We start from the raw sequence: 14,313 nt of genomic DNA, 5'->3' as shown, positions 1-14,313 counted from the left end.
AGAAGCCTCTTCTCGAAGGGGAATTTTTAATGAACATCTCTCCCGAGTTGGCTGTAGCAGAAGCAGGTGGGCTTGGCCGGCCAGCCATCATTCCAGCGCTACATGATGAATGGTTGCATCCTTGCTGATGACTTTAGCTTTAGATGCTAACATTCACTTACAGGATTCAGGTATTACGAGGGGGTGCTGGCCAGAGCTGGGATTTCAGCAGCACTGGAAACCCGGATAGTGCTGGGACCTTCCAGTTTGTTGACTAGGATGACAGGATCAGCTATCTCTTGAGGCTCTTGTCAGTCTGCAGAGAAGTGGGCCTTAAGTCTTGTAAACAATGTTTAGACGCTTGTACAAAATACTGCAGGTATGGTGATTAAAAACCCACCCAGACTGGTATGTTAGAGTTCTTTTCACAGAAAAAAATGTCAACCCATGGAGCTTCATCCTTGGACATTTCTAAGACCATGGTATCCGAGGACTTGAGATAGATGGCCGGATGCTGCCCTTGGGAGCAGGTTTGGAGCCAAACCACGACATCTGTGTTTGAAAACAAAAGGTTTTCAGGTGAGAATCAGGGTTTGGTCAAGAAGAAACAGCAACCCTCTCCCCATCTCTGGGCTGTCACATCCTCTATATATCCTGACTCTGGCTGTTCTAGTAATCAATGTGCAGCAGGGCTAACAGCTCATACGAACTGTGGAAGGGAGACAGAAAGGCTGAGTTGACAAGAGTGAGGTAGTGGAATCAGGAAATTTTTTCTTAATTACAGTGTTTTATGCAATGATTTTTTCTTTACAAGTCTGGACATTAGTCCATAGCTGGGCTGCTGATGAAGTAAGAGCAATGAAAATGCTTTGGAAGATGAGATGGGTCAGTGAAGTCCTCACTAAATACTGGCTGAATGAAGTTTATTACCAAAACTCAAACTCATGATGTCCATGTTGGAATCAACATAATAGCTGACCATCCTGGGGTTTTTCAGAGACAGTGAGTTGCATGAGAAGGTAATGGCGATCTTTCTTCTGCAGAAAACTGACGGATCTGAAATGCCTGTCTTTGGTTTGGCAGCACAATTCCTTATCCATTAGGCCACCAGAGGAAGCCACTTCTAAACTGACAGTGCAGTTCTGGCTGGGTGCCTGGCTCTAGAGGGCTATCTCCTTTGCCAGGGCTGAGGCTATTTATTCTATTTGGAGGCTGGAACAACAGAATAGGGACTTCTACCTTATACTCCAGTGTTTCTTTGAGCATGTTTTCTTCTTCTTGTGAAAAGTTCAGCAGTACTGACACGGCTTTTATAAGATGAAATGCCTGAAACAAAGTATGTTTGACTGCCGTAGGCTTAGTGGCAGGGGGAGGACAGCAAGGACTAGGGGGCTCAATGACAGCATTTCCTTTATTTCTGCTCCTGGGGTTTACTCCTGCAGTCAGCAAGAACTGCAAGTCTCCTTCTCCCACTCCCCCTTTACTCTGGGACCAGCAGGCTTAAAGGGTATCCTCAGCAGCAATCCTGCTCTTTGGCAGAATGTGGGAATGCTAGCAGAATCATTTCCATGGGCTCTGGCCCTGGCATCCAAGACAGGATTTGGAAGTGGAGCCCATATCGCGTGCCAGGAGCCAGTTTCCCATCTAATCTCTCCCTGGCTGGATGCTTAATGGTAGCTGAAGAAATGACCAAATGTCCACACTGGAATGTGAGGGGGGAAGAAAGAATATCATGTGGTTCGACACAAGACTGGGACAACACAATATCTAGACAACTTGAAAGATCTTTACCTCAGATTCTCGACAGGACATGAATTTTAGAACAACGTGTTTCAGGTACTCAAAGTTGATCTCTCGAGGATCGGTCAGGTCAGTATTACTTGTGACAGATGGGGCTAGGTTTGGCACCTCTGAGCCAGTTTTCTCCCGGACCTCAAAGAGCTCATTATCAGGTCTGATTTTCTGAAAAACCAAAAAGTAAGACTGCACTGAGTCCCTGGAGACACTGCATTATCATGTCATGGAAGGTTCACTTGGCCCACGCTATGATCACCTACTGTTCCCATGGTACATCTGGGACATTACAGGAGGGAAGGGTCCCACCTGGGAAGGAAGTGCAAAAGTTGGCTCTCAGTTGCCAGCTTAGAGGAGGGGGAGAGGTCATTTGACATTTCCTTTATCCATGTCAAGGACACATGGGCCAAGCACTTTACAGGTAATGTACAAACTCGAGATAAGTGTTAAGGTGTGAGACACCTCCACTTTCAGATGAAGACACAGGCTCAAAGAAATACACCCCCAAGGGGTGTCTGGGAACTCAGATGGTTGTGTGAATCACACACACCTGGGGTCACACAAGCATCTGAGTTCCCAGACACCCCTTTCAATCAACTGGCCAAGGGGACATTATTAGGCAGGGAGAGTACAGACAATGGAAAGGAAGCTTAGGGCTATGAGTACTCACCAGTTCCTTCTGCAGAGTCTTTCTGAGTTCCAGCATTCTCTGCTGCATCTGCTTTAAGATCTGAGATAAATTCCCACAAAAAATAATATTTGCTAAATGCCCATTTCATCACCTTGAAGGTACAAAGGGAAAACAGAACAAAAAGACATCTCGTGTCCCTGATACACCTGTTAGAAGTTATCTTTGTTCCTGAGAGGCTCACAGGTAGTTTTTACACTCCTTTGCCTACTACTACAGGCTGTTTTCCGTATGTGATCCTATGTTTTGCACTTCAGGTCTTGAACCCACACAGCACACAAGTTGTCACAAACCCTTTCATGGAACTTGTGAAAGCCCCAACGCTTAGTCATCAGGACCACGTCCAGTTCTTGCCACCTCAGGGAGCACAGCTATAAGCGACTCTGTCCGTGTATTTTTGTTCTTCAGAATTATCTTTTGAATATAAATAGTGCTATGATACTAGAGAAAATAAGTCAAAATTTACTGTTTGTACTCATTGCTCTTCTAAAATACTGTAATCTACAACATTAATTTTGAACAGTATAAAAAATCATGGATTTTCTTCATAACTCTACCAACCTGGTGTTTTATATTTTTTAAGTTATTTTTACATTAAAATGGTTTGCATACAAAAATCATATACATTGTGTTTCATATGATCATTCCTGTACACTGTTTTATAAAATTAATCATCATTGATTTAAGCTCACTATCCTTGTCTTTTCAGGTCCCCACTGGACCTTCCTAATTCCTTCACCCTCTCTTAGAGTTTTATATATTTTTAATTAGTGAATTTATTTGTTGTTTTTTTTTCCTATAATTATATTTTATTAATTTTCATAAACATTTACAGAGATTTTGGGTTTCCATTCATTCATTGTTGCACTATAATTAGTGAATTTATTTGTATTATGAGCCTTTACTGTAACTTACTAACATTCCATTAGTCACTAGAAATACTTTACTCCATTTTCCAAATTAAAATGTTTTTATAATCATTGCAATATAGGAAAAAATTTTAAATCTTCTCTGAAGTTTCACAACTGCAAGATATCAGAAAATTCTTTTCCTGTGTATTTCTAATCCGTGCTTACATACTTACATCAAATAGATAGAATTTTTAAGATATCTTTTTTATAGTTTTCCTAACTTTAACTTTAAACAACGGTAACTCTAGGAGAAGTATGATAAATTTTACTGTAATTGGAGTTTCCAGTTTTTAAACGAAGCTGTGATAAGTTAAGCACTGTTTCCTCAGCAAAGCTGTCTTCACTGTCTCCTGAGGAAGGAGACTACTTGGGTCAGGACCAGGACACCTTTTACCACAGAAACATAACATTCAAACTACCTCCAACACTTAATTTTTTTAAATGGTACCTAGTTGTTTCAATTTATTTTTTGTTGGGTCCCCCCCCCCTTATTCATTAACTCATTCAATTAATATTGACCCAAGTCCCTACTATATCCTAGACAAAGTCTTGGAGTTTGGGAAAACAGCAATAAACTATCTTTCCTCATGAAAGAAAAAAGTTGGTCAATAAATATGCAGCATACCAGAAGATATTAGAGCTATGATATTGCAGCAAGGTAAGGGAGATAAGTAGTTCTGGCTGTGAGGGGAGGTGTCAGCAGGAGCCACAGAGGAGACCACCTTTCAGGCAAAAGGCTGTAGGAGTACCAAGGCCCAAAGGTGGGAAGAAACTTGATATACTCACAGAAAAGCAAGGCCTTGCTGGAAAAGGGCAGTGACGGGGAAATCAAGCTAATACCACTTTCCAGAGAAAATATAATGGTCATCTGGGTTAAGGAGTGGCAGTGGTAAGGATGAGAAGCAGTTAATCGTGTATAGTTTGCGGGCAGAGGCAAGAGAATTTGCTGATAGTTTGGATACTGGCTGCCAAAGAAAGGTTGTGGAGGATGACAGGACAGACTGCAGGAGACACAGGCAAGCATGTGAATCTGATGTCTGGTTTTGTACATTTTATATTTAAGGTGCCTTATAGGCACTTGGATATGGCTCAGACAGATCCAGAAAGCCACAGTTCCTGGGGATGAAGACATTGATGTGGCAGGCGCAGCACATGGCTGTGGGTAAGATCAAGAAGTGTGCATGTAAGGGAGCTCTGGTGACCTAGTGGCAAGAAGCTGCACTGCAATCCTGAAGATGGCATGGTTCAAATCCACCAGATGCTCCTCTGGCGAAGGAAGGGCAATCTCCTGTACCAGTCAGATCCAGTTCCATGGTACACAACGAGAAAAAAAAGTGTGCATGTGACTGACAGATGGCTCCAAGCTCTGGACCACCAGTATTTGGAGGTAAAGAGAGGATACTGAACCATCAGAAGAGTTGAAGGGGCAGGGAATATTATAAAGATAGAGAAATGACCTCTACAGAGAGGTCAAACTGCCCTGTTGTGAGTCAGAACCAACTTGCAGCTGACCCTCCCATGGGTTTTCAGAGGCAGTAATTTCCACCCTTCTTCCACGGAGTAGCTAGTGGATTCGAACTGTGTGCTCTTGGGATTGTAGCTCCGCTTCATACCATTAACTTATCTTTGACTTTGGCAATGTGGATGTCACTGATGGGCTTGGGAGAAAAGAATGACTGGGCTGTATTAAAGAGAGATTAAGAGAAGGTGAGACAGACAGGAAATCTAGAAAGTTTTGCTCTGGAGGACAGCTGAGAAAGATGCAGTAGTTAGTGAGTGAGGTCCAGAATGCTTTCTAAGATGATTGACATTATAGCATGCTTGCTTATAAGTGGATGGAATGACCCAGGAGAGAGAAAAATGACGATGCAGACCAGAGAGAAAAGACAGCAGTGAAGGGAGCAATGGGTAGGAGAGGTGATGATGTAGGCGTCCACCCCAGTATCTGGAAGGTAGGCAGGGGCTCCAGTGTCCAGGGTGCCTGGGTGTTGGAAACTCTCTTCTGATAGCTTCTATTTTCTCAGTGAACTAGAATGCAGAAATACTAGTGGAAGAGGAGGGACTGAAGGCTAAGAAGAGAAGGGAGAACTGAAGTTGTAATCAGTGGAAATGGAATGTGATGGTCCACCAAAAAACGTGGCAGGATTTCTGGGTGGAATGGGGGCTCCCTGGAGGATAGGAGTTCTTTCAAGGGAGACCAGCCAGTGCAGAGCAAGAGTTATATGCAACCAGAGAAGAGGCTTTGCCAGTACAGAAAGAAGAAAGGCAGGGAGCCCAAGTTTCAATAAAGCAGTGAGTGACTACGGATGGGGATTTGGCCAGGGAAGAAGGAATATCAGGTCTATGAGGCTAGAGGAGGAACTGATGGTAGGTCCTGATAGGGAGTGTATATGAAATTACAAAACTCAGCAAAACAAAAACTTCAGATTTTAGATTTATAAGCTTAAGTAGTTAAAACTAGAGAGGAAACCCATGAAGTAATTTCTAGAAAAGTCAGGAGAGTGATTACTGTTGAGGGACTGAGGATGTGAGGGGGACTACTGATGACCTTCTGCTTCCTGCCTGAGGGGATGGTTACATGTATGCTTGCTTTAGTCACTGAGACACACATTTGCTTTTTGCACATCATAAATCCTGTCTTTCATAATAAGAAGGTAAATAAGAATGAGGGAGCAAGCACAGTGAACTTTATATTAAAAATCAGGATCTCGGTGAGCTCTGGTGGCCTAGTGGCAGGAAAATGCACTGTAATCCCAGAGGTGCGCGGTTCAAATCCACCAGATGCTCTGCTGAAGAAGGAGGAACAATCGCCTCCTGTACCAGTCAGATCCAATTTGAAGGTACACACACACAAAAAAATCAGGATCTTATGAGTTCCTGTGTTTATAGGTGCAGTCATATGGCAGAGTGGAGAGAATCAGGCCATTTATTAAACCTCTACCAAGTGACCAGAAACTGTACAGGTTAACACTCATCCCGCTCCCAGCTGCTCAGGCTCTCATACACTAGACTTCATCTCAACTGAGCTGGGGATGAGGGAAAGGAGAGAGAGTGTACAGGAGGTAAGCTGACTAGTAAAATGAAGAAGCTCTTTTGATGAAAGGGGTAATATACTATCTCTCTTAAAACATGCCCAGGGAACCAGCAGAAGCCTCTAAGATGGCACTGAATTAGTTTAGACATAAAGGCAGAGGAAGGGTGCAGATGTAAGAAGACAAAGGATTTCCTTACCTTGTTTTTCTCTATAAGCTGCTGCTCCAAGTCCTGTTTTTCCTTCTGCAGCTGCCCTAGATCCATGGTTCCAACTTCACCATTTGGTGTTCCCTCTACAGCTGAAAGCTGGTACACAGTGTCCTTCAAAGTCATCTGTAGGGCAGTGCAGCAAGGTGAGAAGCCATGACAACTACTGCTCAAGCCAAGCCACAGGTACATGAGGATGGGAGCCAGACTCATTCTAGTCGTGTGGACTGGTATGCTCAAGTGGGCAGTCAGCCAGAAACTAAAGTTAAAATACACACTAGATTTAGTCTAGTTCTCTCCAAAGGAACAATTAACTTTCCCAGCAATATATCTTTGCTCAGAAGAAGAATTTCCCATCTGGAAATCAATAGGTGTTGCCATATACCATGGGACTCTCCACCTTAAAGAAATGCTGAGGAGAAGGTGACTTGCATTAAGACCCTATAGTTCTTCCTGAGTTGCAGCTGCCAACACACTGATAACCCACCGCAGGGCCTGGCCACAGACATGGGACTTACGTGAGGCTCAGTGAGCGAGAGCGCTGGCCCTTGCTCCAGGCCAGGCAGCCCACGCAGGTCCTCGGGTGCAGCAGCTGCCCCGGGCTCCTCTGCTCTCAGACTCCTCAGGGCCTCCAGCTCACTCTGCATCTCGTGCATCTGCAGCAGGGCAGAGTCATGACCTAGGCCAGGCAGAGGGCAGGGTGCACAGTGAGCTGACCCCATGTGGCTCTGTGACTAGGCCAAGTCTCAGGCAGGAAAAAGTGGGCCTGCTCAGCACAGGCTGGCTCCTTACCTTCCTTCAGCCGGAGGATCTCCTGCTCTTTCTGGAGAATCACTTTAGTTTTTTCTTCCAGACTCTGCTCCTTCTCACTGATTATTGCTGTCAGGTCAGCAGCCTTTGTGACAGAAAACCAGTTTGAGGGGAGGTTAGCCCCATTCTCCAAAAAGAAATCTCAATTTTTGCACTATGAATCCATCTTTTAAGCCTGCAGCCTAGAACATACCCAAGCTAGCTCCTGCCCTGATAACATGCATATGTAGAAATCACGTCTCCTCAGGAAGGAGCCCTGCAGAGGGCACTGGCTTCGAACTGCTTCCCTGCACTGGGCCAACCACTGATGTGACAGCTCGGCTAAGACATCCAGCAAGCTGTCAGAACGCTAACTTCCATTACCTGATTGCCTCTGTCATACTCTGCATGGGGTGACATGAAATCTTCCTAGAGGTGATCCTAAACGCCTCAGATGCAGTTAACCCCAAGTCCTGAGGCCTGTAGAGGAATCTGTTTCCAAAGTGAGCATCCACATTTGCTGCTATTAATAGCTTAATCCAAAGTGTCGGTGCAGCCTTACTGTGGCCTCTGGGCCTGAGGGGAGTGATGGAATTCCTCACAGAATTAGAACCCAGGAGGCTGGTGATTTTATATCTAACAGTAGCTGGTCATCAGAACCAGAAAGCAGATCCTGTAAAGTTTTTTTTGTTATTTTTAGTAACATTTCTCCCTACCTCCTGGACACCACATATGGCTGACAGCATCTCTACGACTCTGCCCACCACACTCCCCCTTAGAGGGGATCTCTGCCACTTGTGAGCAGGGAGATAGGCTGGCCTACAGGTACGTGGATGTACCTGTTGCTGGAACTCTTCCCTTTGTTTCCGCACCTCGTCCAGGGCTTGAGCCATTGCCACACTCACGATTTCTCTCTGGCTCCATTCTTCCTACAATCCAGAAAACAGGTGGGAAAATGAGCTAAAAAACTCTGTTCACATTTCTTTAGTTGCACAACTACTGTGAAGCCCTGTGGAGGGAGAACTGTCTTGTGGGATAAAACAAACATTCTTTCCACTTTCTGAAGTTCCCAGGCTGCCCTCTTGCTGCAGTGCCTTCTGTTTTCCTCTGCTAACTCTCCCAGTGTACAACCCACTGAGCTCTCTAAAAAGGCTCACATCACAGAGGCTGTTTGTCCCCTAAGTGCCCCATATAGTACCATAGTCAAGGCTAGTTGAGTCAGGGTCAGGACTTGAAGAGCTGTTCTAAAGAACACAGAACAAGACAATTCTGAGGCCCACATGAAAAGACCAGTGCACAGGAATAACCCAGTTATGGAAGCAGTAAAAGTATTGAATGCTTAATGAGCAAAGCATCACTGGCTCATCCAAAGCACCCTACCTTTATGAGAGGAGACTGGGGCTCTAAAAAATTAATTTGCTCAAGGTTCTAGAGTGGCATGGCCAGATTCAAAACTGTCTGAGTCAAAGCCAGTTTGTCCCACCCAGAATACTTTCTGGCATGAGCAAGGCTGCCTCCTTGGCCTCCTCCTGGTAGGGGGAATGTCAGCCCCACACAACATATACACAGCCCTCTTCCCTGACACTGCTGCCCATGCTTGCCAATCAACTTCCAGATGAGTAACACAACTTTGTAGACATCAGGGGAAAATATGAGGTACAAATCTCCCTAGTTTATCCTCCTTTTTTTGGGTAAGAGTCATGATTCCTGCCCCCCAGTTTCACCTGCAATTCCACATGGTTCTGGCAGGACTGCCAATCAAGATGGCTACAGGGATAAATGTGACTTAGGCCTGGCCAATCACAGTAGCTTAGCCTAAATAATTTGTCCAAAATAAGACTTTGGTCACCAACTTCACCCAGATGGGCCAATCAGAATCCTTTTTCATATGGTGAGGCTGAGGAGAAGCCCTCTTTCCCCTGTAGTCACTGAAGTGTGATGTTACAAGCTTGTGCTGCTGTGGTAATGTGCCTCAAACTAGAGGTGGCAATGTTGAGGAGAGGGGAATGAGAACAAAAAAGACAACAAGGCTAAGAGGTAGCAGACTAATAAGGGAAGAGACAGACTGATGTGGAAACAGAACAGGCCTGGTGGGGCCACTGGTTCCAGTCAAACAAGTTTTATAAAACTACTTAACCCGCCCTAAGAAAACTCCACTGATCCAGCACAAGCTAGGCTAATGCAGAGAGACAGAGACGGATTGGGGGTGGGGGTGGAGAGAGACATCTGTCTGTCTCATAAGCTGCAGCATCTTTGCTCCTCTGAAAATGTCAAGAACTGACTTTAGTTATGTGAGCTGTAGTTCTGGAGAAGAGTACTGAATATCCCATGGACTGCCAGGAGAACAAACAGGTCTGGGAGAGGTGAAACCAGGGTGCTTCTTGGAGACAAGGATGATGAAACTTTGTCTCACACACTATGGGGGAAAAAAGACATCATTCTTGGAAAGGTAGAGGGTCAGCATAAAAGAGAACGACCCTCAACAAAGTGGACTGACATGGTGACTGGAACAATGTATGTTGGAGATGGTGAGGATGGCACAGGCTAAAGATCTGTTCATATGGTTGTGCTGAGTCTCAGCTGACTTAATGGCACGTAAAACAATCACTACTCCTGGTAGCAATATTTGGTACCTGAACTCTATGAAATTTTGGAATACCCTAGACAATGCTGTACAGCATTACGGTTCCTCAACTATGCGTTACTACTGAAAAGGGGCTTAAGGAGTGGTTCTGCTCGTATAAGAGGAAAAGTAACAGGTTCCAGGAGCAGACAAGCGATGAAATGCTGATCCTACATGTCCAAGCTGGGAGGACTAAAAGATTGCCATACCTTTTCATAAGGTTTTTCTGAGGGGGTTTAGGGAAAATACTATGACTACTGATGTCTAAGGATAGGAGGCCAATCAGAAGACAGAAGGCAGGCTAGGACAGAAAGGAGAGAGTCAAGCCATATCCATGCTGGGAAATTGTGTCTGATAATTTTCTTCAGTAGTTGTGCCTGATCCTTGATTTGAAGATCAAGGATTATCATCACTGTAGAGAAAGGAAAAGAGATTCCTTACAAATCACCCACTTTGGGGTAAGCCTGAGATGCAGAACCAAAATCGACGTGGCTCCTGAGTCTGTGCTATTGCCACAGAGCCACAAGGAAGTTATCAGTGGGTTCCAGCTCCCCTTGACACAGCTCAGATTTACTGCAGTAGAAACCATGGCCCACACTGCTGGGAGCCACCAGGTGACTCTGGGCAGCACCTGGGCACCTGGAAATAGCTCAGGGAAAAGAATGGGCTACAGAAATTAAAAATGTGTGTGTTCCTAATAGAGTCCTCTTTCAAAATACATGGAGCAAAACCTGACAGAAATAAAGAGAATAGAAAAATCCACAATGACAGCTTGAAGATTTAGCACGATCATCAGTAATTGATGGCACAAGGAGGAAAAAAAAATCCCAGAAAATACATGGGATTTGAATAATTCTGTCTGACCTAATTAATATTTGCAGATTATTCTTTTTCTTGTTTTTCCTGAGGCATGCAAAGTATTTTTTATTATGTCATATTGTAATACTATCGTTAATACTTAGGCCAAAGAACAGTAGCAGGCAAGGTTATTAGTTGGAGGGTGGGCCACAGGATGGAGAAAACAGACAGCTACTTAAGAGTCACTATTCCTAGGGAGTTCGGGTGGCCTAGTGGCAAGAAGCTGCCCTGCAATCTCAGTGACGTGTTGTTCAAATCCAACAGATGCTCTGCTCAAGGAGGGGCAATCTCCTCCTGTACCAGTCAGATCTGATTTGATGGTACACAGACACACAAAATAATAAGTTTTCTTAAAAAAAAGAGTCACTACTCCTTAGATGCCAACTTCTGGTGCAGCTGTCACTGTGTTTATACAGGCACCAATATTAAGGGTGGTGGTTACACATTTTGGCCAATTAAAGGATCTCACTACTTTTGTCGTTGAATGACAAGCGTTCTCATCAAAGGTCAGGTGTCAGGTAGCTGGTAGCAGATAGTAGGTGGCAGGTAGTGGGGCCCTGCCTGCCTCTCCCACTCCCTTCCCCACAACAGAATAGTATCCTATGGTAGATTCTAAGGTGGAACAATTCCAGCATGAAAAGTGGAACTGGACATAGCCAGGAGGACGAGAAACTGTAGTCACCATCTAGAAATAATAGTCTTCTCCATAAAACCCATCAACATGCAGGATACTTATTAGCTTCAAAATGATGCTTTTAACAGATTCTCCAGCACCTCCTCTTGTCAGCTCTCCAAGTAATAGAGACTTTTGGGGAGCTGCCGGCAGGTGCAGGGAGGTTGGCTCTAAGGCCCACGAGCAGGTACAGATTACTCTTGCAGGTAAAGATTACTCTTAACGGCTGCAGAATATGTATATTCAAGTACACCGAAATATTCACCAAAAATAGGTTGGCCATATCCTTCAAAGTATTTATCTGACAAAAATGGTATTAAATTGAAATAGATCTAGAAAATGTTTCTAAACTAACCACATTTTTAACAGGTGTGTTTGCTGGTTTTAAAGTGAGACTCAGCCCCACACCCATCCTGTTCTTTGGCTGGTTCTATGTTAATCTCTGCCATAGCAAGAAACTAAACTTATCCATTAGCCAGTCTTCAGGACACAACAGAACTGCCCCATTAGGTTTTGAGGGATAAAATCTTGAGGGAGGTTGATGGCCACATTCTTCTCCAGAGTTGCTGGTGGGTTAAACTTATGGATACACAACCACTGTGTCACAAGGGTGCCTTTCGAAGGCAAGAGGAGGAAGAAAAAGTTTTGCTTCTTCCTGTTTCCTGTTTTGGTGCAGTTTTCAGCAATGCTTTCTCTCCTAGCAGCAGCACCAATTTCTTCCTGAAAGCTGCTGTTGTATCTGCTTTTACAAGGCTTTCAGAAGAACTCGTTCTCTGCCCTGTCCTTCAAAATGTACATGGACACCTACTGTGCACTAAACTTTTTCAGAGAGGGGCATATCAGCGTCCTGGGCCTCTCTACTTTCTGAGTTTAATAATCTCAGCCTCTTCACTTTGTTCCCTTATTCCTAGTGTTGGAAACAGCTTTCTGTAATTTTTACCTCTGTGCTATCTTTTTACTATTTTGACACCTGGCTAAAAAGTTATATTAGTTCAAAGTTCTGTATACTCTATTCAAACAGGTGTCGCTTCTATCTCCTGACTAGACTATGACCCTGAACACATCTGACTAGAAAACACTATGAGTCAAAGAAACTACAGGCAAATTAGAACTTCTCTGAATTGAATGATAATGAAACCAAAACATATCTGAGTAACTAATGCTCAGGGGAAATTTTTCAGTTTTAAATGCTTATATTATAAATGAATATATAAAATCAGTGATCTAAATATCCATTTTAAGAAGCTAGAAAAACTGTAGCAAATTAAACTTGGAAAAAGGAGAAAAGAAAGAAAAGTAGGAACACTGAAAAAGCTGGATAAATGCCTTCCATTTGTGTGTTCATTATACAAATTTGAACTTACTTGTCACCATCATCACCCTCTGAGGTTGGGATTACAGTAATTTTTTTTAGTGAAAGTTTATAAATCATACTGGTTTTAAATTAATCATTCATATTGCTGATTTTATAATATTAAATGTACAAATGTTATATTAAATGTTAAAACTGATGAATAGAATGAATTACAATGTCTGAATAACGCTTTAGTGTATACTCTTTCTTTTCACCCAACACCTCAGTCCTCATTTTTTTTTTAATTTTTTAAACTTTATTATTTTTATGTGCGTGTACCGTCAAATCAGATCTGACTGGTACAGGAGGAGATTGTCCCTTCTTCCCCAGCAGAGCATCTGGTAGATTCGAACCGTTCGCCTCTGGGATTGTAGTTGCAGTTCCTTGCCACTAGGCCACCAGAGCTCCCCCTCAGTCCTCACTTTTAAGATGTACCTCTGAGAGGAGTTGCGACTTGACTAAGGTGGCTGAGCTGGCTCACCTGTCCTCTCGCTCCTACTCATGCACTCTACTGTGTTCTCTGCACTATTAACAAATTTTTTCAAATTTCAACTCAGTGACTGTTGTTTTCTTTTTAAAACCAGAGCCTCTCACTAAGGGTTTCTTACTGTGGCTTAATTTTAGAATTACTCTTGAAATATCTCTAAGAATGGCACCCCTATTCAGTTACCTAAGTGATTCTCACCAGAAGGCAATTGTGTCCCCCCACAAACCAGGGATATTTAGCAAGTTCTATATAAAAGTGTATTGAATTGTGGCTAACATTGAGAAGAATAGGAATCTCAGAAAACGTTGAATCTGCTCATGTGAAGACCTAGCCTAAGAGGCTGTTGACCAAACACTACATGGTTCAAAATCAAGAAAGGAGCGTGTGACACATGCATCATTTTCCCCATACATTTTGAATCTATATGTTAAACAGATAATTCGACTAGACTTTAGAAGAATGTGGCATCAGTATTGCAGGAAGACTCATCAACAACCTGTGCTATACAAATGATACAGCCTTGCTCACTGAAACTGAGGCAGGCTTATGCTGCTGAAGATCAAGGACTGCAGCCTTCAATATGGATTGCATTCAACATCAAGAAAACAAAAATCCCCACCAAAGGGTCAATAGGAAGTATCACAACAGATAAAGAAAAGATTGAAGTTGTTAATGATTTCATCTTGCTTTGATCCACAATCAACATTGGCACTAGCAGTCAGGAAATAGAAAAGATGAGATGCATTGGTAAAATCTACTATCAAGAACCTCTCTATCAAAACAACTATGAGATATCATCACACCCCAGTCAGAATAGCAAAATTTAACAGAATAGCAAGCAACAAATGCTGGTGAGGTTGTGGAGAAACTGGAACCCTTATTCACTGTTGGTGGGAGTGTAAAATGGTGCAACCACT

The 14,313-nt window shown here is 43.4% G+C and overlaps 1 protein-coding gene across 1 annotated transcript in view; it reads right to left on the bottom strand.

The window, feature by feature from the left end:
* Positions 1–450: 450 nt before the first annotated feature.
* The window catches only part of GOLGA1 (golgin A1), a 63,455-nt gene continuing 49,592 nt past the window's right edge, over positions 451–14,313 (bottom strand). Inside the window, exons 14-21 of the mRNA XM_006892571.1 lie at positions 8,241–8,330; positions 7,405–7,507; positions 7,116–7,291; positions 6,604–6,738; positions 2,444–2,503; positions 1,771–1,941; positions 1,219–1,305; positions 451–531 (exon numbers count right to left, since the gene is read on the bottom strand). Of these exons, the coding sequence (XP_006892633.1) occupies positions 451–531; positions 1,219–1,305; positions 1,771–1,941; positions 2,444–2,503; positions 6,604–6,738; positions 7,116–7,291; positions 7,405–7,507; positions 8,241–8,330 (903 nt within the window). The remainder of the gene's footprint in view (positions 532–1,218; positions 1,306–1,770; positions 1,942–2,443; positions 2,504–6,603; positions 6,739–7,115; positions 7,292–7,404; positions 7,508–8,240; positions 8,331–14,313) is intronic.

Source organism: Elephantulus edwardii, unplaced genomic scaffold (assembly GCF_000299155.1).
Source record: "Elephantulus edwardii isolate Elephantulus edwardi_28Jun2011 unplaced genomic scaffold, EleEdw1.0 scaffold00116, whole genome shotgun sequence".
NCBI classification, from domain to species: domain Eukaryota; kingdom Metazoa; phylum Chordata; class Mammalia; order Macroscelidea; family Macroscelididae; genus Elephantulus; species Elephantulus edwardii.
Note: the sequence above shows the minus strand (reverse complement) of the source record. Positions and strands in the feature narration are given on the sequence as shown.